This window comes from Dermacentor variabilis, chromosome 10 (genome assembly GCF_050947875.1).
Source record: "Dermacentor variabilis isolate Ectoservices chromosome 10, ASM5094787v1, whole genome shotgun sequence".
Lineage (NCBI taxonomy): Eukaryota > Metazoa > Arthropoda > Arachnida > Ixodida > Ixodidae > Dermacentor > Dermacentor variabilis.
In genome coordinates this window covers 65218203-65239942 of record NC_134577.1, presented here as the reverse complement: position 1 = coordinate 65239942, position 21740 = coordinate 65218203, and the positions used below count along the sequence as shown (strand labels likewise).

The following is a 21740-nucleotide window of genomic DNA, read 5'->3' as shown; positions in this document are numbered from 1 at the left end:
CTTCTTCGTTTCACGAGGCAACGCGCGATCGCGCTGTGGATTGGTTTGTGCCAAGCGCGAAAGTGTGAACACGGTATCCAGAGGCTGGGCTAAGTGACCTATATGTATGTAAGCGAGGGAAAATGTTAGCGGTGAGTGTCTTAAGGTTAAGAAATGGGTAATAAAGAAAAAAGATAACCGTCATTGACAGTGGCGCGCAGCAGACGTGCTAAACCATGCTGCGCCGTCCGATGTTCAGGCTCCCGTTTCGGAATTACTGTTCCATTCTCGCGACGTTTGACTAACGAGCGCAAGGGAACGTTGCAGTGTACCTCATTGGAGGCACTTATGCCTATTTAATCCCACAGTGGTTTGGTGCCATTATTGAAGGAATCATTATCATCATCATTACCACGGAACCCCCCCACGGGCCAACTGTGAGCTCAACACACTGCGGGGAACCCACGACCAGCAAACGTGATTGGTATATTGTGACGTCAGACGCTCGACGCCTGCTTTTTGGATGTGCCCTGGAACGCGCGGGCGATCAGAATGAGGAATTTATAAGAAAGACTGGACTGAAGCCAGACCTATATATATATGCCTCAAAACTGTACGACCATTGGGTAGTGGAGAAGTTTGCAAAGACAGCGCTGCAGTTCTTGCACGGCGCAAAGTTGTAAGCTTTTATTGAACTTTTGGTTTTAATTTTAATGCCTTGCCGAAAATCTTTCCGAATAAAAAAATTTGAGACGGACATAGTCAGTACTTTTACTTTTTCCCCCCACTACTGGCGCATGACCGGCTCTGTAAATTGAACCGGTGATTCTCAACGTGTATCTTTCGTTTCGCCGCATTCGATAGCTCAGAATGTTGTTGTTGTTGTTGTTGTTGTTGTTGTTGTTGTTGTTGTTGTTGTTGTTGTTGTTGTTGTTGTTGTTGTTGTTGTTGTTGTTGTTGTTGTTGTTGTTGTTGTTGTTGTTGTTGTTGTTGTTGTTGTTTTCATTCGCATCACGCGCATTCATGTCGCAGGCGATGCGGCCTGCAGAAAAAGTCGTCGTAATGGCAGCTTGACAAGGCCGCTTGCCCCCGCATTGCCAACTTCACATAGCGGTCAGCAAATCATGCAAAATTTAACATAGAAATTTACAAGCGTTGAAGTTCGTGCACACACACACAAAAAAAGGAGTACCTTCAAGTTTTACGACGTCGCGTTACAATGTCCAGAAGTACCAACAGCACGCATTCAAGCCTCAAGACACCACACATCTAACAAAGTTTAAATTTACAATCAACAAACATAAGTTACTGCATACATTCAAATTTCAAGACAGCGTACATCTAAGGAAATTTAAATTCACAATCAACAAACAAGTTACGGCATTAATAAAGATAAATCCACATAAACGCTTGGCTCAAGACAGAGAGCATAATTCTGATAGTGTATTACCGCCGTAAAGATGTTTAAAAAGCATTGAAATGAAACTAGAGCAAATGAAGGGCTAGCGAAATGATTTCATTTTTTTTTTAATTTAGTCAAATGTATTTAACAATCTCGATAGCCGGTTTTTTAACGCTTTACGCATCGAAAACCGCTGAAAATTCAAGCCTCCCGCGCTGCCTTTACATCGAATAAGTCCCTCGTCTCCCACCCTAGATGGCGCAACACGCAAGGGGCTTTTAGGGGTTTTAGGCGCGCGTACACGGAAGCCTCAACTGGTCAGCAGTCGAGATCAGCAGGAGACGTGTATATAGTATTGGTGGAAAAAGAAAGCAGGGAAGAGATCGATACGACCGGTATGCATGTATATAGCATACCTGACTAACTCAAGCAGACTAGGTGACTGTTTGTAACCTCCCTGTTTCAAAGGGGATGCCAATAAATCACCATCATCATAAGCGTTTCATCTGCGGCGTGCAAATTACCAAGCAGCAGCATAGGCAACACTTCCCGTGAAACGCCCTCACCGCCCCTTGATGCCATGGAGCTTTATACTCTACGCTCGATGTCATAGAGTTAATATAACAAACTCTAGAGGTAGAGCTCCCCACAGCGCGCATGCTATGAAATAGGTAGCCGCAGGGGCGCCGCCATCTTGCTACTCTGTGCAGGCGCGCAGGCGCAGACGACGAGATGCGATTCTGACGAGACACGTAATCAACGCCATCCCGAGCCTCCCTCTCTATGGTGGCTCCATCTAGTTCAGGCGCCTGCAAACGCATCCAATCACGCATCATAAATTTGCCATAAATATTTGTAGGCGTATATAGCCATCAGATATTCTTGAATACATACGGAATGAACTTCGCGCAGTATCCACAGGTACGTGCTGCGTGTAAGTGCTTATTTGTGCATCATATTTTGAATATATTTAGCGTTACAAGAATGATAGGTAGCAACATGGCGGCGCATTTGCGGTTATCACTTTTCTAACCCAGTTTTTCGTCTAGAGTTCGCATGCTAACTCTATGCTTGATGCTATTGTGAATCCAACCGTTACATGGATCCTCAAGTTTGTAAAGAATCCCAGTTTCGTTACTGTTTCTTTAACGTCAAATAAGCACGAAGATATATTGGTCTATCCCGGAACTGACACATGCATTGGTACCGTGTGTGCGGCAGTGGCGTAGCCAAATTTTTTTCTTCGGTTGGGTAGGGGGTGTCACCCATTTGACCGGGGACGAGGAGGGGTAAGAAAGGAAGAGAGGAGACCGCATACCAGCACAGAAATTTCAGGGAGGGGAAGAGGCACGTGCCCGGCGTGCCACCCCCTGGCTACGCCACTGGTTTGTGGATTTGGCAGAGCGAGGACCCTTATCAGATTCCAAAAACTGCAATCCTAAATTTCCCGCCAGGCCGAGTCCACGTCTCTGCTTTTTACATACTGGACTCGCCCGTTGCAACCCCGCTCCGTCATGAGAAGCTGATTTGGGTGCCCGCGCACTGCGGGAATCCTGGTAACGAGGCCGCCGACCTGCTCTTCACACCGGGCTCTTGCAGCCTCCGATCCGGGGATTCACGAAGGATCGCGCGCACACTTTCAACAAGCTCACGCATGCCTCAAAGGTGGCGCGTCAGCTGTTCCCTCCACCGCACAAGTTCCTCAGCAATCGACAAGGAACCCTCTGGCACCAATTTTCTTCTTTCTTTCTAACTATCACCCACTTTTCCTCAGTTCAGCTTGTAAAATCTGTCCCGAACCTCGCGCTTAATTCTACTCTCCATCTCCTTTCGCATTGCCTGGCGGATCCTCCCCTCGCGGAGCTATGGAGCACTTGAAGACCTGGGAGAACAGGGAGACCCTGTTGCGCTCTGGAGACCCGGTCGTGCATACGGACCATGAATATACTGACCGGGCTGCCAGCGTTATGGACCGACGTAACACAAACGCTTGAGTGCAGTGGGTTCGTGCGGGGGCCCGGGAACCTGCGTTCTCCAAACTCCTCAGTCTCTACAATAAAATTTGATGATGATGATGATGATGATGATGATGATGATGATGATGATGATGATGATGATGATGATGATGATGATGATGATGATGATGATGGGCTTTAGCCGACGGTGCGGTCAAGCATATGATGCCTGCGCTATGCAAGTTCTTACTCAGATTCGGGCGTATACAGAAGCATGCGCCACCACCTGAAACTAATATACCGCAAACAAACAAAAATGCTACCTAGTACCTGTATCATCGGACCCCGCAGGGGCGTCTGCGTCAGCAGGCGTTTGGTGTGTTGCGACACCACGTACCCGAGCACATGGGAGTTGGACCCCCCGCGTCTAACCGTGCGCGGCTTAGCCGTGTCTGGGGAAAGGGGGATCCTGGGGGTTGAGCCAGTGCCGGGTGTTTGGACCTTTAAGGCCCCCCGGCGGAGGCAACACAGCTCTTTGGCCTCTGCTTCACATAGACGGCGCCCTCGGATTGACCCACCCGGGGGAAATCGGTAGTTGCCTTTTCCTGTCTCTTCCCTCCAATCTTCGTCTTTCTCTCACTTTCAATCTTTCCTGTCCTCTCTTTATTTTCGTGTTACTTCCGGCTTCGTAGGCAGCAAGGGTTGACCTTGTGCACTATATACAGTCTTGGGTATATGTATTCGGTTATAGCGGGGTTGTACCACTGGCGTGCGCAGAACTGAATATTTTCCGTCCTGTGTCGTCCCCTGGTTGGGCTCCATGGTGGGTGGCGGCCATCCCTGCCGAAAACACCATTCTACTAATGGCCACTTCTTTTCCCCGACTACCTGATCGCTCTCAGAAACGAGGGCGCACCGAAGATATTTTCCAATTTCTTGGAAACAAACTGCCAAACTTCCCCCGATTCCTTGTAGTTCATTCAAACAAACCTGAAAAGACCATGAGAATGATTTCTCCTTTCCTAGTGTTTAAAACTCTCACTGAAACTCTTGGTGCAGGCTATAAAGCAACGAAAATGGCTAGCGGCGATCTCCTTCTGGAACTCCGCGATCCGAAACAGCTTGAAAATCTTCCTAAAGTTCAGTCATTTGGGGAAATCCCAGTAACAATAACCCCACACCGAACTATGAACACCAGCCGTGGTGTTGTTTCTGACGACGATTTGATGGAGTTAACAGAAGTAGAACTGCTTGAAGGCTGGAGTGAGCAAAACGTGATCAATGTTAAAAGAATCATGCTAAGGCGTGACGGGAAGGAAATAAAAACCAAGCATCTTGTACTGACTTTCTCCTCAAGCATTCTGCCTGAGACACTCGAGGCCGGCTATGTAAAGCTACGAGTCAGGCCGTATGTTCCAAATCCCCTCCGCTGCTTCAAATGCCAGCGTTTCGGCCACAGTTCCCAGAACTGCCGAGGCCGGCCGACATGTGCAAAATGTAGTTCCCGTGACCATGCCGCTGAAACATGCGAAAACGCTCCACACTGCGTGAACTGTGATGGCGAGCATGCCGCATACTCGCGGTCATGCCCTCTTGGAAGAAAGAAAAAGAAATAGTTACTATCAAAGTAAAGGAAAACATATCGTTCAAAGAGGCACGCAGGCGGGTAGCATACCTTCCAAACACCAGCTTTGCCGAAGTGGCGCGTCAGGGGGCAGCGCCACAACGGTCTCCGGCGGCTGTCCGACCCACAACCAGTGAGGCGGCAGTGACGTCATCCGCCACCCCCCCCCCCGGCTGCTGCAGCTAGCGCTGCTACGCCAAACCAGCAAGCGGGGCCATCGACCCCGAAGGTGGGTGCATCCGAAGCTGCTCCAACCTCCCCGGCCCCTTCCAGCGCCGGCAACGGCCGGCGCAGCCAAATCCCTCAGGGAACCCCATCGACCTCCGGTCTGGTGGGCGCAGGGTCCCTGCCTTCCAAGGCGGGACTCTCTCTGATAACTTCTCGCTCGCAAGAGCACGTGTCCGGCGCCTCACAAGAGGCAACGGACACTACACCTATCCTCAAGGCGCGCCAAGCGCCTAAGGAGCGGCGAGGCTCCCTCGAACGCTCCAGAAAGGGCAAAACCCCGATTACAGGGCCTCGAAAAAGCCCTGTAATCTAATCTCTGAAATCTCTGTAATTAATACTTCTGTTTCCGTACACACAGCACCTATTTACTTCAAATATGGATACACAGATAATTCAATGAAACGTCAGAGGCCTTCTTCGAAACCTTGATGATGTACAAGAACTCATCCACAAATACAATCCAAAAGTGCTGTGTCTACAGAAAACACGCTTAAAATCGAAACACGCAAATTTCCTCCTACACTATGTTACGTTTCGCAGAGATCGCGATGATGCTCTCACATCATCGCGCGGTGTTGCCATAGTTATTCAGAAAGGCATAGCGTGTCAACGTTTGCAGCTACAAACGCCTCTTGAAGCAGTGGCGGTTCGAGCTGTTCTCCTAAACAAACTCATCACTGTCTGCTCGCTCTACATACCCCCACATTACAAGTTAACTAAACATGAATTTCAGTCCTTCATAGATGAATTACCAGAACCGTATGTTGTCCTTGGGGCGACAATCGTATAGATGCGCGAGGTCGTCTCGTTGAACAGTTCCTTTTTTCTTCTGGTGCGTGCCTTCTGAATAAGAAGAAACCCACATATTACTGTCTTGCAAACAAAACCTTTTCTTCAATTGATCTCAGCATAGTTTCTCCTTCTATTCTGGCTGAACTCGAATGGGAAGTTACGAACAATCCTTACGGAAGCGACCACTTCCCCATACTATTAAGAACACTTAATAAAAACGAATATCCACCACAGGCTCCTAGGTGGAAGATTGACACAGCTGACTGGGAAAAATTCCGAACTCTTACTAGTATCTCGTGGGCTGATATGCCTTCTTTAGAAATCGATGCTGCTGTGGAGTACTTTACAGCATTCATTATAGATGCCGCATCTAAATGCATATCTGAAGTAAGTGGCTTGGCATGTAAACGGCGTGTCCCGTGGTGGAACGACGATTGTAGGATCGCTCGTAAGAAACAAAACAAAGCGTGGGGGTTGCTACGCGCCTCCCCCACTGCGGAGAATCTTATCAACTTTAAAAAAGTAAAATCCCAAGGCAGGCGAACCCGCCGACAGGCCAGAAGAGACAGTTGGCAGAAGTTTTTATCGGGTATCAACTCGTATACAGATGAGGCCAAAGTCTGGAACAGGATTAACAGGATAAGAGGGCGACAAACACACTCCCTCCCTTTGGTAAACACACAAGGCGATACCCTGCAAGACCAGGCAGACTCACTTGGGGAGCATTTTGAGAGCGTGTCAAGTTCAATCAACTATTCACAATCGTTTCTCAAATATAAACAAATAGAAGAACGTAAGCCATTCACAAGAAAAAGTCGAGATAATGAGCCTTACAACCGTCCCTTTAGTATTGCCGAGCTGAGAGCTGCCTTGATCACATGCAGGAGCTCTGCACCAGGACCTGATAGAATTATGTACGACATGATTAAGAACGTACATACTGATACACAACTGGCTTTACTTGCACTTTTCAACACTATTTGGGCTGCTGGATATCTTCCACTTGCATGGAGAGAAGCGATTGTGATACCCATTCTGAAGCAAGGTAAGATCCTTCGTTGGCGTCAAGTTACCGCCCGATAGCCCTCACAAGTTGCCTTTGTAAGCTGTTTGAGAAAATGATTAATCGGCGACTCATACATTTCCTGGAATTAAACCAAATGCGTGATCCCTTTCAGTGTGGCTTCAGAGAAGGGCGGTCCACAACCGATCACCTTGTGCGCATTGAGGGAAACATTCGCGACGCCTTTCTACATAAACAATATTTCCTATCCGTATTCCTCGATATGAAGAAGGCGTACGACACAACGTGGCGCTACGGAATCTTGAGAGACTTGTCGCGAATGGGCATCCGTGGCAATATGTTCGCCCTAACAGAAAGCTATTCGTCCAACCGTACATTCCGCGTGAAAGTCGGGAGTGTACTTTCACGTCCATTTATACAGGAAACTGGTGTACCCCAAGGAGGTGTGCTCAGCTGCACCCTCTTCATCGTTAAGATGAACACACTCCGCGCTTCTTTACCGCCAGCTATATTTTATTCCGTCTACGTAGATGACATACATATAGGTTTTAAATCTTGCAACCTTGCAGTGTGTGAGAGGCAAGTACAACAGGGCTTGAACAATGTGTCCAAATAGGCAGACGAAAACGGATTTAAAGTGAACCCCAACAAGAGCTCTTGTGTGCTTTTCACGAGGAACAAACGGCTCAATGCAGATCCCAGTATCGAAATCTATGGTCAGCGAATACCTGTGAACAAAGAACACAAGTTTTTAGGCATAATACTTGACTCTAAACTAACATTTATTCCTCACATAAAGTATCTCAAGGTCAAATGCTTAAAAACAATAAACTTACTGAAACTTTTATCCCACACAACATGGGGCAGCGACAGGAAATGTTTAATTAATCTTTACAAGAGCCTCGTTCGATCACAGCTGGACTACGGTGCGGTGATCTATCATTCTGCCGCCCCGAGCGCGCTAAAGATGCTAGATCAGGTCCACCATCTAGGAATCCGACTGGCCACTGGAGCTTTCAGAACAAGTCCTATTGAAAATTTGTATGCAGAATCAAATGAGTGGTCACTTCATCTGCAGAGAACATACATCAGCCAAACATATTTTCTGAAAGTGCACTTTAATCCTCAACATCCGTGCTTTAACACCGTTAACGATATGACATATGCTACACTGTTTCGTAATCGTCCCTCTGTAAGACAGCCCTTTTCACTTCGTGTGAGGGAGCTTAGTGATGAAGTGCATATCCCACTCTTCGAGCTTCGCCTAATGCATACGGCCAAGCTGCTACCTCCTTGGGAGTGGCAGCTGATACAATGCGATATATCTTTCATGCAAGTTACAAAGGACGCTCCAGAAATTGAAATCCAAATGTATTTCCGGGAACTTCAGTACAAACACTCCTGCACGAAATTCTACACAGATGCATCGAAGTCACACGACGGTGTTTCCTATGCAGCCGTCGGTCCATCCTTCTCGGAATCCGATGTACTGCATCCAGAAACTAGTATCTTTACGGCTGAGGCCTACGCTCTGCTGTCGGCCGTAAAGCATATAAATAAATCAAAACTCCAGAAAGCAGTTATATATACGGACTCCCTTAGTGTTGTGAAGGCCTTGATGTTTTTCTGTAACCACAAAAATCAGGTAATTAATGAACTCTACTCCGTGCTGTGTAAAGCATATATATCTATTCAACATGTGATTATATGCTGGGTGCCTGGACATAGGGGCATCGAGGGTAACGTTCTAGCGGACCAGATGGCCACATCAATTTCATTGCATGCAGTTAATCCTACTGCTTCGGTCCCTGTCACTGACCTGAAGCTTTCTTAAGAAGGAAACCGCGAAACCACTGGCAACGTATGTGGCACGCAGAAGTGAATAACAAACTGCTTGCGATAAAGCCACAGTTAGGTTCATGGCCCTCCGTAACAAAATCACGGCGAACAGATGTCCTATTCTGTCGCCTCAGAATAGGACATACATTTGGCACACATAACTTTTTACTCACTGAAAATGATCCTCCAACCTGCGGTAGATGCTGGGAGAGGCTGACCGTCCTCCACGTCCTCCTGGAGTGTCGGGCAGCCGAATCTGAGAGAAGGAAACATTTTTCCCTAGCATACCGGCAGCACATACCCCCACATCCCGTAATGCTACTCGGCCCGGAACCTTTATTTGACACCAACGCAGTCCTAAGTTTTCTGAAAGATGTTGTCTTGCATGTTGTTAGCCCCCACATGTTCATAGCGGGTCCTCTCTTCAGAGGATGCCGCTGTGATAGCTATTTCGTATAGCACATGACTCTAGGCCCTTGTGTTTCAAAGGCTCTGGCGAGGCAGCAGTGCTCCAAGTAGTTTTACCATTTCATATATTTTCTATTTTGCATCATACTTCTACGATGGATGTTCGTAGTATTCGTCATTAGTCATCGCCATAATTTTATAGCACGTAGATTTTACGCACTTTACAGCGACTATTTTTAGGCCCCTTTACAGCCAAGTCACATCTTCTTCACAGAACTCATCATTCCACCTCGAAATCACTAACACTGTCTTGGCGCTCTTTGGCCATATCTGGCCCTTGCGCCACTAAACCACACACATTCATTCATTGTATCATCGGACCTCGGGAACAGCCTCCCTTAGCCACTTTTCACATCCTACTTGTCTTATCTCAATGCGAAGTGTCCCTGCTCCCGTAACGACCCTTTTCTCGGCGATCTCTTGGGCACCGCCATGTTTGATCACGTGGTGACGTGTCCATAGCTTGCCTCAGCTGCCTCTGCATGTGTTTACAATGGATGTGCATGACGCTCGGTGCGGCTCAGCAAACCTCTGTTTCGGCGGGTATCGTAGACGGTAATTGGGTGGGTGACACAAAGCTTTGGTCACAGCTTCAGAGGACATGTAAGCATTTTTGGCCTCGTTACGCCTTGTCCAAACAGCTCGAGCAGCGTATACGGTGCTTGTATTAAAAGCAGCACTATAAATGTACTCCAAGCTGTCCAAACTTTCCGCTTATGAATTAAATCAGGATCAGTGTGTTTTGCCCTTCGTTTTTTTTATTTTTTTATTTGGCAATCTTTGAATCAGCGTCTTGTCATGTTTCTGACTCCGTGAAGTTCCTCGGTGCGGTCACTATCTGCCCAAGCGCTCGTAAGTATGCTCAGTTGCGATAGATTTGTTCTTGCTTCGCGCAAGGCTTGGAACGTAGATGATAGGTACTTTGTAATAAACTGCAGCAAAGACGTATGATCGCTAGTCACTCGCTTACTCTGTGGACTGTCACGAATCGTTCAGCTTCGAACATTCGTGTGTTGTCGCTGCCACTCATGCTCCGACGCATTGATTTAAGAGTGAACCCATTCACTCATTCTTGATACGTGGGCGTGATATAGTGCGCGGGAGTTTGTGTGCTAGTCGGGGTGGATGTGTGTAGATAACGTACGTACGAGAAACTTGCTTTGCAAGGAAGCGGCGCTACTCTCTTTGTCACTGTGCAACGAATAAGCGGTACTCCCTCTTGCCGATGTTCCGGAGTCCTCTCATTGGAGGTCCGTGTACAGCGTTGACGGTTGAGTGAATTTATCCTCGAGGAAAGCCGCGCATCACGCAGGGTGGCCGGCAACACATGCATGCAATCTTTACGTAGCAGTGGTCCGTGGACTTGGTCCCACATATTCATTGCATTCCTTAATATGCCAGTCACTATTTTTACAGCCAGCTACTGCACGTCTTCAGTCCACCGCTCCACATTTTTGCAGCATGACCGGAGCACAGTGCGTCAAAGAAAACCCCGTTGCATTTCCGACAGCTGATCGCACAGCAACAAGGCCGAAGCGGTAATGGTTTCGTATACGTGCGTTTTCGCTTGAGGCAACATGCGGCGCGCCGCCGAAAGCGCCATCTCTTTTCTCCCAGAACAAACTGCTCCGCGAAAAAAGTGAATATTTCACGCTCGGTAGTTCGAGCAACACCTATGTCACCGCTTTTAATTGCACTCTGGGCAGTCCAGCAGGTCCACGACGCCGCCAGGAAACTGAACCTCCCGGTTCCGTCGTGGGAGACGCCCGCTCCATGAGAGACCAAAGCTCTCGTGGCCTGCAGGGCCTCGAATAAAGTTGATTTCCTTCCTTCCTTCCTTCCACCGTGTTTTGTCTGCAGTGTTTCAGTACGTTTCAGTTAACGTTGAATTTTTTTACACACGGTTAGTGGCAGCCGTATTGGGCCTCCAATAAGAACTAAACTGGCTGTGGGAATTCAGAAACGAAATAAGAGCGTCTGTAGAGAAGTGGTTCTTGGGGGGAAAAGAAAAGGTTGACGCTATTTTCTGCAGCCCTTGTGGGAGCACGGCTCAGTGCCAGGAAGCGGTGCGGCTTCACCCTCCTCCTCTCGTTTTAAGTCCTGGACATTCGGGGATGTCGGAAGTGCTTGACCTATCGGGAAGGCGGCGACCGGAGTGACTGCAGAGGCAGACTAGGCAAGGGAAGAAAAAAAAACAAAAACATTCGCACACTTTGACCACACCCCCCCACCGTCCGCCGCCACTGCTCGGAACCTCAACGTACGTAGCTATTCCGCCGACCGCAAACTGCCGTGTTTTCTTTCTTTCTTTTTTTTTTCCACGCATCTTCTGGGGTGTCTTTTGTGCCGACACTGTTCTCGGTATAGCGACATCCCCCCCCGGAGCTCGTTGTCGCACGTCGCTTTTTATGGTTTTCCGAGTGGTTTGAGCGGTGGGGAACCACGCTGCGTCCTCCCCTCTCCCATTTCCCTACCAGACCCACTGCAATGGAAGACGGCGTGAGAGAAAATGGTCGGCTAAACCACGTGCGCAGCTTCCGAAGCTGTTGCCGAAGAAATGCGTGCTGACGTTGTTGTCTCGCTGCGGGACGCCTGTGTACCGCGTTGGCCACGTGCGTCCACTGTCGCAGCACCCACAGCGCCCTTAATTGGCGTTTCAGCTGCCGCAGTAGCCACGTGGCTATGGCTTGGCGCTGCTGAACTGGAGGTGACCCCGACCACGCATTCCGATGGGGGCGGAAGGCGAAAGTGTGCGTGCGTGCGTGCGTGCGTGCGTGCGTGCGTGCGCGCGTGTGTGTGTGTGTGTGTGTTTGTGTGTGTGTGTGTGTGTGTGTGTGTGTGTGTGTGTGTGTGTGTGTGTGTGTGTGTGTGTGTGTGTGTGTGTGTGTGTGTGTGTGTGTGTGTGTGTGTGTGTGTGTGTGTGTGTGTGTGTGTGTGTGTGTGTGTGTGTGTTATGTTAGCTACGCACTGCGACGTTCGCTAACCATGTAAAGTCCGCGCTGCAGAGCTGGGGCAGTGCTGGAACGCGGAGCGACGATAGGTGTATAAATGTGTCTCTCCGTTTGTGTCAAGGATTGTGTCAAATCCTTACTTTCGTTGGGCTAATTGCTTTCTAAATTTGAGGATGATCATCATCAGTAGCAGCAGCAGCAGCAGCCTATTTTATGTCCAAAGAGCTTGCCTGTTCAGGACAACGCAGGTTGCTCGAGTACTATTCCAGTACGAACTAGATAATATACGCGGTCAGCGTTGATGAGGTGCTAAGTACATGCAGGGTACGAGGAAAGAAGGGGAACCGAGGGGCCCGATCTTGTTCTTAGTCACACCCGTGTGAAGCTCGGACGAAAGAATGAAGCCAATTAAAGCACTGCGTAAATTGTTCGTTGTTGTTAGTCAAAATTTAGAAATGACAAAGCTAAGGGAAATGAAAGTGGTCGAAAAAAGAAAAAACAACTTGCCGTTGCGGTGGGAACCGAACCCGCAAGTTTTCGACGAGCGCGTCCACAGGGTAGGCAGAATCGACGCCCGAGGTTGCTTTGAGCATTCTTCCCTTGGCCTCGGCGTGCGATACTGTCAAATTGACGTTCTAGAAATCATATCAAGCGAGGCTAAGTACTAACATAGGTGTACTCGCTGCCTCTAGAGACGTTTTCTTTCGTTCCCTTGAGAAGATTCCCGCTTAAGTTCGCGAGCTGCGTCTCGAAGGGATGTAAATCCGTCGCTGTAAAACCGTCAGGTTTCGCCGTGAAAGAATGAGAAAACCAAGGACGATGTATAATACTTTCTCGGAGAAAGCACTTATGACGTACCCAGGTGCGTTCTTGTTTCGAATGCATACAAGTTGCGAGATTTACCTTCCGTGACAAGCAAGTGGTGACAGGCGAACACGGCCAACGCTTCGTGCTGCTTTCGAAAAGCCCGCGGTCATAAGAGCGCATGCGGCTACGCATGCGCAGCCTCTTTAATCGACGGCTGCGCGCATGGCCTCCAAGATTCCGCGCACCCGCAAAAAAAAAAAAAAAATAAACTGGCCAGCGTGCGCAATCTCGGAGGCCATGCTACGCGCAAGGAGGTTCTGGCGTTCGGTTAGCGCATAGAGTTTCATTTACGCACCTCCGCGTTTGGTTTCGGTTTTATGGAGTACAGGCAAGCGCAAATGCCACCGTGGTGGTACCCAAGTAGTGTCTTTTTGTATTGAATAGATAACACGTCACATATAGAGTTTTTGATTCTCGATAAAAAAATTTTGTCTTTTAAACGTTTAGTTCAAGTTCGAAATCGAAAATGAACATAACACTTTGCATAGCTAGCGCCGTCTACGTTAAGACCTAGCGCGCTATTGTGCGAACTGATAAGCACTTTCATGTAAACTTAAAGAAGAGAACAAATTATTTTTAGCATATTTATTAAAAAATAAAACAGGGTTCAATACAGAAGATCAATAGCACACGACACTTTTACAGGGGTCATATAAATGTTAGAATTTCTGGTTTCGGTTCACGCACAGTGCGCTAGCTTACCGCATACCGCAGAATATTTACATATTCTAGCGATGTGATCAAAATGAAGCAATATGTAGGTCGTAGCACCAATCTAACGCACTTCCCATCTGTTGTTGGTAAAACAAATAATCCTCAAAATTATGAACATTATATTTAGTCTAAGGCAGCAAAAAGACCAATGTGCCGTTTTTCACATTCATTTTCAAGCTGCCTGACCCATGAATTGGGGGCGCAATTCGGTGTACGATACGCACCTTCAAGCGACAGGCTTACTGTTTTCGGCGTTATTGCTGAAAAATGCCAGAGCGCTCGCGAAGCCGATAAGGTCAAGGGTCAGCAATAGACAGCACAAAAAATATGCAGCAATGTAAACGGCTACTATTCCAGTTCTATCGCATTGCTTTGCAAATGCTCACGGTATTTCCAGCGAGCTGTAGGCGTTCCGAGATCTTCGGGCACACTATTTCGGAATATGACCTTCAGGTCGTCTTTCCTAGGCGAGAAGCAGACAAGAGCAAAAGAGCGTTTATGCATCGCCTCATCTCGTTCGTGAGAGCTGCGAAATAAATCAAGTATACAGCGCCTCTCGCTGCTAAGAATCATCCGAGCGATCAAAAGACCCGCTAAAAGGTGAAGTTGCGTAATTCTTCCACGGTAAACACTTCCTTTGCGTCTGTCACACATGGCGCATTGCAAAAAGGAAACAACTGGACAAGGAGTCAACATAGTGCAGCCACCGTGCGAAATTTGGAACTTCAAACACGAATCAAGCGCCGCTCTGCAAGCCTTACGATGACTACCTGCCGCCTAGCATAAATACATCTAACCATAAGTTACGTTTTAAAAACTAAAGATGCTTTCGTATACGCCTAACAGAGGGCGCAAACGTCGGTAAATAGTCGAAAAGGGCTGCATATATTGTTTACAAATTGATGTTGAAGGTGCGTTTCTAGTTACTTTATTCAGTGAGCGGAAGGGGGCTGGGATGCACGTCGACCAATGGCGTGCCGACGCGGTCCATCACGTGACGACCCATCACACATGGCGTTTGCGATCATGGAGGCAGTCCATGGCCGTCGGCCCTTGCGCACCGCCGCGGTCGTCTTCGGGCGACCCGAGGTCGTCGATTAAGCACTCATGGAGTTACGGCTCCACAGCCCCGCCGGTGCCGAGCCGGCGGTCTACCCCTGGCCGCTCTCCACCTCGGTGAGTACCTTATAGTGAGAGCAAAAATAGCGTGTGAACGAGGGGTAGTAGCCCTTCTTTCTACTGCACTTCGGGTCCCATTGGAGGCTTAGGCCTAAGCTCGTTTCCGAGCTCCGATACTGGGAAAGGAGCGTCGTGAATACGTGCCCGCCTGCACGTCATAGCGTTGGGCTTCGATTTTGCGCATTCCGACGTGAGCAATTACGTGTCGTCTCATCGGCTTGTTTCAGACTGCCCGCGAGAGCTGTGCGGGCACGACGAGATGATGCCCGTGTCTTATGTGTGTGTGTGCTTTTTTCTCTCTCTGCCCCATTCGCAGGACAAGCATGACGGTGCCATCGAAATCGTCGAGACAATACGGTGAGTCCTTCAGCGGGCGAATCGTCGGTGCTCGATCCAAAGTTCGCAATGCTGTCGTCACCTCACCTTTTTATCTCTCGGTTTCCGTGTGCTGCCTTCTACGCCAGCGGTGTGCGGATCGGCCTGCTCGCGCGCGCGTGTGTGCGTGCGTGCGAACTTTTAGCAATGTGCACAGCTTGTGTGCGTGGAGTGGTGGTAGTCGCACATCGCCGCGACTCGCGCAGGTGATTGACTTCACGCGTGGCTTGCTCCAGGCAGTACACGAACGTAGCTCTTGGTAACGCTGCAACAGGCGACATTTGCACCTGTCCTCGTTCATTCGTCGCCGATCGTAAAGAAAAGTGTCTTTTCGTCTGTGACGATACACTGTTGCGCGCAGCTACTTGGCGCACGCCGGCCTTCCAGTTTTGTTTTGTTCTTATCGTTGTGCGGCGTCGCTCCCGTATCTGCTCGGGCGCACCTGCCCGTAAAGCCGAGTGCAACGTAAATTACGGCAGATGTGTGATTCGTTGCTTGCATGCGGCGGCATTGTTCCCGGCGGAGCTTTCTGACGGGGTGTTGAGAACTCCATTCGCGTTCGATAGTGCTGTGCTGCTTCGCCTGTGGCCCGCACGGAACCTGTTAAAACCGCCCGCCGAGCGAGCGTCGCGGATCTCTCTTCTTTCTTTTTTTTTTTTTTTCCGTCGCCTCGCAGAAGTACAAAACGTCTTCTTTTTTCCATCGCCTCACAAAAGTACACGTCTTCTTTCTTTTCTTTCTTTTTCGTTCATTGTACCGTCGTCGATGTCTTCGTCCTCTTGTGCAATGGTGTCGTGGAGAAATGGTTGATCGTCCGATTGTTTTGGTTTTGACTTCACGGACCGAGTTCATAGCCTCTCGCGTTACTGTGCAGACGTGCGTGTCGCGTTCGTACCTATTTCAAGCGTCTCTGCTAAGCTGTTGTTTTAGGCACTTGTTCATTTCGTAGTGAACGCTGACGTGTGCGATAGTTGCTGGAGGGGGGGGGCGGGGGGCATGAATTCTAATTGCCTGCAAATGTCGATACATCTAGAGCCGACATTTCGGTGCAGTTAAAAGTCAGAACCGCGGGCACGTGGCGATATTGCGTGAAAAAAAAAGTAAACGTGCATATTTTATTGGTATAGCACGTGCAGTTAATTGTAGGGCTTGATCGTTGGGAAATTCTGATCAGCATTACTTCACGCAACGTTGTTCTTGATTCTGTCGCAATAAAATTAACAGGAATGGCTTCTTTTTAGACTTATGTAAGCGCATTTCGACTGTGAAACATGTATAGAAAGAGTCGACTTTTGTGCCTACGTGTCTTGCATAAATGTCGCCAATCTGAAAATCAAGGTCCTGGTCATATCAGAAAGGTCATTTACATTTGCTGGCTGCATTACGCATACCATTGTATGTCTTCTTTTTTCGCGCATTTTTTTTATAGTGCTGTTGTAACAGCAATGACATCAGAAGCTCTATCACTTCGTGGTGTCATTGACATTTGCAAGAATGAGGAAGCCATACAGAATGCAAAGGTCTCTGCTGATATTTGGATGTGCTACTAGTTGATTCTTTTTTCTCCCCAAAGGCATATTTGATGTGTCTTGCAGAAAATCAAGACTCGTATCTGTCAGGTGTATTCCAAGGCAGTGCCTGATGTACTTCTGTCTCCATTCAATTCTTGGTTTTGTTGCCCTTCAGGCATAATTATATTTACTTCACTTGTGTGGGTGCATATGGCTATAAATGCATGGGCACATTGGATACTTTTTCTTATTTTTATTGGTAGTACTTCCTGCTTTTACTGACTAAGCTGATGTGCAAGATGATGTGCGACTGTCAGCAAAAAAGCAGTTCGAGACTTGCTTCAAATCTTCAGCTTACTACTTAAATCTAGAGTCCCCAGTCGAGTTTTGTTTGTTTTATGAGGGAAATTGGAGGTTTCGGTTGTCAAGTGCCCAAAATTCTGGATATTCTGGTAACTTTCACTAACAAATAGCACAGGCAATTATCGCCTTTTTGGACAAATATTTATATAGGCATGTGAACAGTATGTTATGTTTTGTATTTTTAGCCTTTCTGGATGTCCGCTATTGTTGAGCCATTGAACGTACCTCACTTGGGAAAGAATCTTTTTAGTGTCACGGCTACCATTTGCACATGTGGCTTGTAAGAAAGCCACACAGTTTTCTTCACTGAAGGCCTTCCGGCATTGAACATGTTGCATAGTATGTCGTTCCTTGCTAGACTATTGAGTGATAACGAAGCATATATGAGTAATAATAAAATGATAAATCTTGACCACTTGTTCATACTAAGTGGGGAATGTTCATTGGCTTTGTAAAACCTGCTATTGTTCTTACCCTTTACAAAGGGTTAGAACTCCAAGGCAAAATCATGTTTGACCAGATTTTAATGAAACGTGTGTAGGTTGAAAAAAAGAATCAATTATTGAATTTCCATTTCATTTGACATACCTTGTGGTGAAAATTAAAATTGGAACACGTGGACCATTGAGGCAACAGGCATGATTTTCAAGAAAACATAAGCATTCAGTGTGTTTGGTCTGGGAGGTGATAAGTGCAAAACAGCACCTGGTTATGGTATGTTGACAAAAGAATATTGGTTGTACATTGGTTAACAATTATAAATAAATGTGATTGAACATGAGTCCTCCTCTACAGCTTACCTCATAATGAGATAGCGGTTCTGGCACGTATTACTCTAGAATTTGATCGATTATTGTTTTTTTTTTTTACCTTAGATAGTCAGTGTACTGTTAAGACAGTTCAATCTTTTCTTTTAAATAGCTTTAAAGCAAATAACTGCTTTGCCTCTATCACCGATTTTCATGGTTTGTCGCTAGTTGAACTTGAAAAAAATTTGTTCGTTTGGACCACTCGTTTACATTGACAAAGTGATTGTCAATGGTTTATGCATAATTTTTTCAATAATTTGGTTTACAAGAAAATTCAATGCTGCAAAGCAACTAGCAGGCTGTGAGAAATTCTTTGGTGAGGGATTCCAGATTAATTTGGACCACCTGTAGTTTTTCTAAAGGAGTACAGTGGTGTCACATTTTCAAAGCTGCAGCTCTACCACATGCTTCTTGCTTGTAAATTGATGAGAGTAAGTACAAAGGGTGAGAAATGCTTATAAAATAAGTTAATAATTTTATACTAAAGTGGGATATCCAACACGAGGAGAAAACTTGGAATTTGGGGGAATTGGTCAATGCTGAAAAAAAAAGAAAATAAAGAAAATTCTCACCATGCTTGCTTTGAATTGGTGAAGTTGGGTACCCACAGGGGTTATGGCAAAGCTAGAAATATGTGAGAAGGAAGCACAATTTTCAAGTCAACCTACGCAATCTGCAGATAAGGGTGTCTTTTGCTGGTTCTGCGAGTGTGAGCCTGGCCGGGTGGCCGAAATGTTGCATAACGCTGGATTCAGTCAAATCTGACAGTGCATCCCACCTGATTGGCAGCCTAATGGCGATAGTAGTTGAAAATTACGGGCTGGCATAGTAACTTGGCAGGCTATAAATTACCATTTTTTTCTTGCAGCTGAGCCTGCAGTGTCCCAGAGTGCTGGGGAATATTGAGAAACATATTTCAGGGGAAGCCTGGGAAAATCATGGAATTTAAAAGTGCCAGTGTAGTAGACAAAATGCGAAGTTGTCTTAAAGTGTCATAACCAGCATCATCAATTTAATAATACTCTGCTTTCATCGTCACATCGTTAATGCCATCCTTCTGTAGCACAGACGGTGTAGGAGTGTCAAGAACAATATTTGGCCACGTGACTGCATTACATTTGCATACGTGTTCCCGTAAAAATGCAGACAGTGACGGCAATTCAAACGCAATAATCGGCCTCCGTGGCGGCTGGCGCTTCTTGCAGCACAGGTGAGCGTTGGGTGATTGCTGGGGGGTGGGGGAATGCAGTCGCAATGCTTCACAAATGTCCTCGCTTTCATTGCACACCATAATGCATAAGCTCGGTGTCGCCAGCACCCACCGGTGGTGCAAAAAGCACCGGCCACCTTGTGGGCCGATTATCATGTTTGAATCGCTGAGCACTTTACATTGGCTTAAGCTACCTCCATAGGGACAACATTTAAAATCTCTTGACTCACTTTGCAGTGCGTAAAGCTGAGAGAGATGAAAAACAGTAAGATTAACCAGAATAATTGTTCAGTTGGTTACCCTGCGATGGGGAAAACTGAAAAGATAGGAAAGATAGGTGAAAGATATGAAAAGGTTCTGTCCACACAGGCAGGAGGAAGGCAAACTGACGACGACCAGTGTTTCGCACAGTTCCAATGCTTTTAAAAGACACTCTTCAACTTCAGCTGACATCAGCAGTCGGAGTGAGGCAACTCGGGCCAATGTTAGTCCAAGGGGGCTATTTTCAAGCTGTGCACCACAACAAGGGTGTTAGCACAGAAGGTGCCTAACCATCTCTTTGATGAGTATTAGTGCATTACACCACCGAGTTGGTCCTTGTAATTCTCTTAAAACTAGCATGGACAGAGCAGAGTGATTTGACTCAGTTTGTGACCCTTATAAGGCTTGTCTCTGTCCGGTTCCTTGTCCTCTGTTCCATTCCAGGCTTAAATTATACTCGTGGATTACCAAGCAGCCCATTCCCAAGTCTTCCCCACTTTTATTTGTGTCTGTTGTGGTCGTAATCTTTTCACAGCATTTTTAAGAAGAATGTTAGTTGATTTGCACACTCCAGTAGTATACCATGGTTTATTTCCATTTGTTCATAGTGATAGCGTTACTTCTGTCTTTATTTGTTTATTTATTTAATACATACTGCAGACCTCAATGTGGTCCAAGCAGGACCGTCATGCCTAACAAAAGGCAGATACATATAAAGCACGATTGTGAAGTCTGTAAACATATTTATAACACAATTGAAAACAAAATCCCAACAAACAACAAAAATGAATATTTAACACCAATGTATTGTACATCACAAAAAAAAACTCTAATCAACATGCTTTTCATAAGGCTCAGTTAGGCTGTTCCAGTCAAATATTGTACGTGGAAAAAATGAAAGCTGAAACACGATAATATTAGCAAAATATGAAGTTAGAGAATGGGCTCAATGATGTCTTGTATGTCTCGTGGATACAGGAGATAAGTAAATTCTGGGGTCAAGGGCAAACTCATGATTTAGAAGGGAATGAACATAGTTTAGACAATTTGTCAATCGTATTTCAAGTGTTTCAATATTTTTGGCTTTCATGAGCTCGCCCGGCGAGTCTGTAAGTTTCAATTTGGAATAAATAAGCCTTACAGCCGTTCTTTGGATAACTTCTAGTTTATTGATATTAAGTTTAGTAAAAGGATCCCATATGGACAAGAATATTCTTCTTTGGGTATATGTATGTGAAATAAGTGAACTTTAATGTAGAAAGGTGAATTCCTAAGTTTATGCTTTAAAAAACACAACTTGCAGAAGGCATAAGAACAAATGTTGTCTATATGCATGTTCCAGCAAAGATCACTAGTTATTGTAATATCATGGTATGTGTTTTAGTGTAGATGAGCCCAGTTTATAAGTATAATTAAACATTTTTTTTCAGTGTTTGCAACCATGCTAAGTTCCTTACACCATTTCTATATTATTATTATTATTATTATTATTATTATTATTATTATTATTATTATTATTATTATTATTTCACATTGTGGAGACGAGTTCAGGTTATTCTGATCATCAATACACGTAATTTCACGGAACAACACACAAGCATCAGCCAACAGTCTGATTTGTGTTCCTGGTGTTACTACGTTAACAATGTAGTTCACATAAAATAAAAACAGCAAAGACCCCAGAATGCTGCCCTGGGGCACACCTGATGTTACAGGAAGACGGCTTGAATCATTTCCTTCCACTGAAACAAGCTGATTCAGTTGGGTCAAATAATCTCAAATCCATGCAACTAGTATATCAGGGAGCTTAATAGCTTTAAGATTTGAAATTAGTTTTTGATCCATTACTCTGTCGAATTAAAATCTTAAAAATATGCCATCAATTTGACCATTCTTATCCAGAGCATCTCCAAATGTATGAACTGTTGTAAATAACTGCATTATAGTCGACTAACATTTCCTAAATCCATGTTCAAGTCAATATAGAGTTTTTTTCAAGAAATTGTACAATGTGGTTAGCAATACATGTTCAAGGAGTTTACAAATTGATGTTAATGATACAGGATGGTAATTCTCTAACAATAAATAGTTGCCTTTCTTAAAGGGACACTAAAGGCAAATATTAAGTCATGCTAAAGTGATAGTTTAGTGCTCGAGAAGCTCTAAAGTCTCAACATTATCACAAACTG

General features: G+C 46.1%; 1 protein-coding gene across 5 annotated transcripts in view; it reads left to right on the top strand.

Moving 5' to 3' along the window:
• The first annotated feature begins 14816 nt into the window (after nucleotides 1-14816).
• The window catches only part of gpp (DOT1 like histone lysine methyltransferase grappa), a 67806-nt gene continuing 60882 nt past the window's right edge, over nucleotides 14817-21740 (top strand). For 2 of the 5 annotated variants that reach the window (XR_012823405.1, XM_075672898.1), the window contains exons 1-2: nucleotides 14817-15019; nucleotides 15339-15379. Coding sequence is in view for 4 of the 5 variants with exons in the window: in XM_075672898.1 (XP_075529013.1) it covers nucleotides 14951-15019; nucleotides 15339-15379 (110 nt within the window). In the remaining variant the exon portion in view is untranslated. The remainder of the gene's footprint in view (nucleotides 15020-15338; nucleotides 15380-21740) is intronic. The other 3 variants (XM_075672896.1, XM_075672897.1, XM_075672899.1) reach the window with 3 other exon arrangements.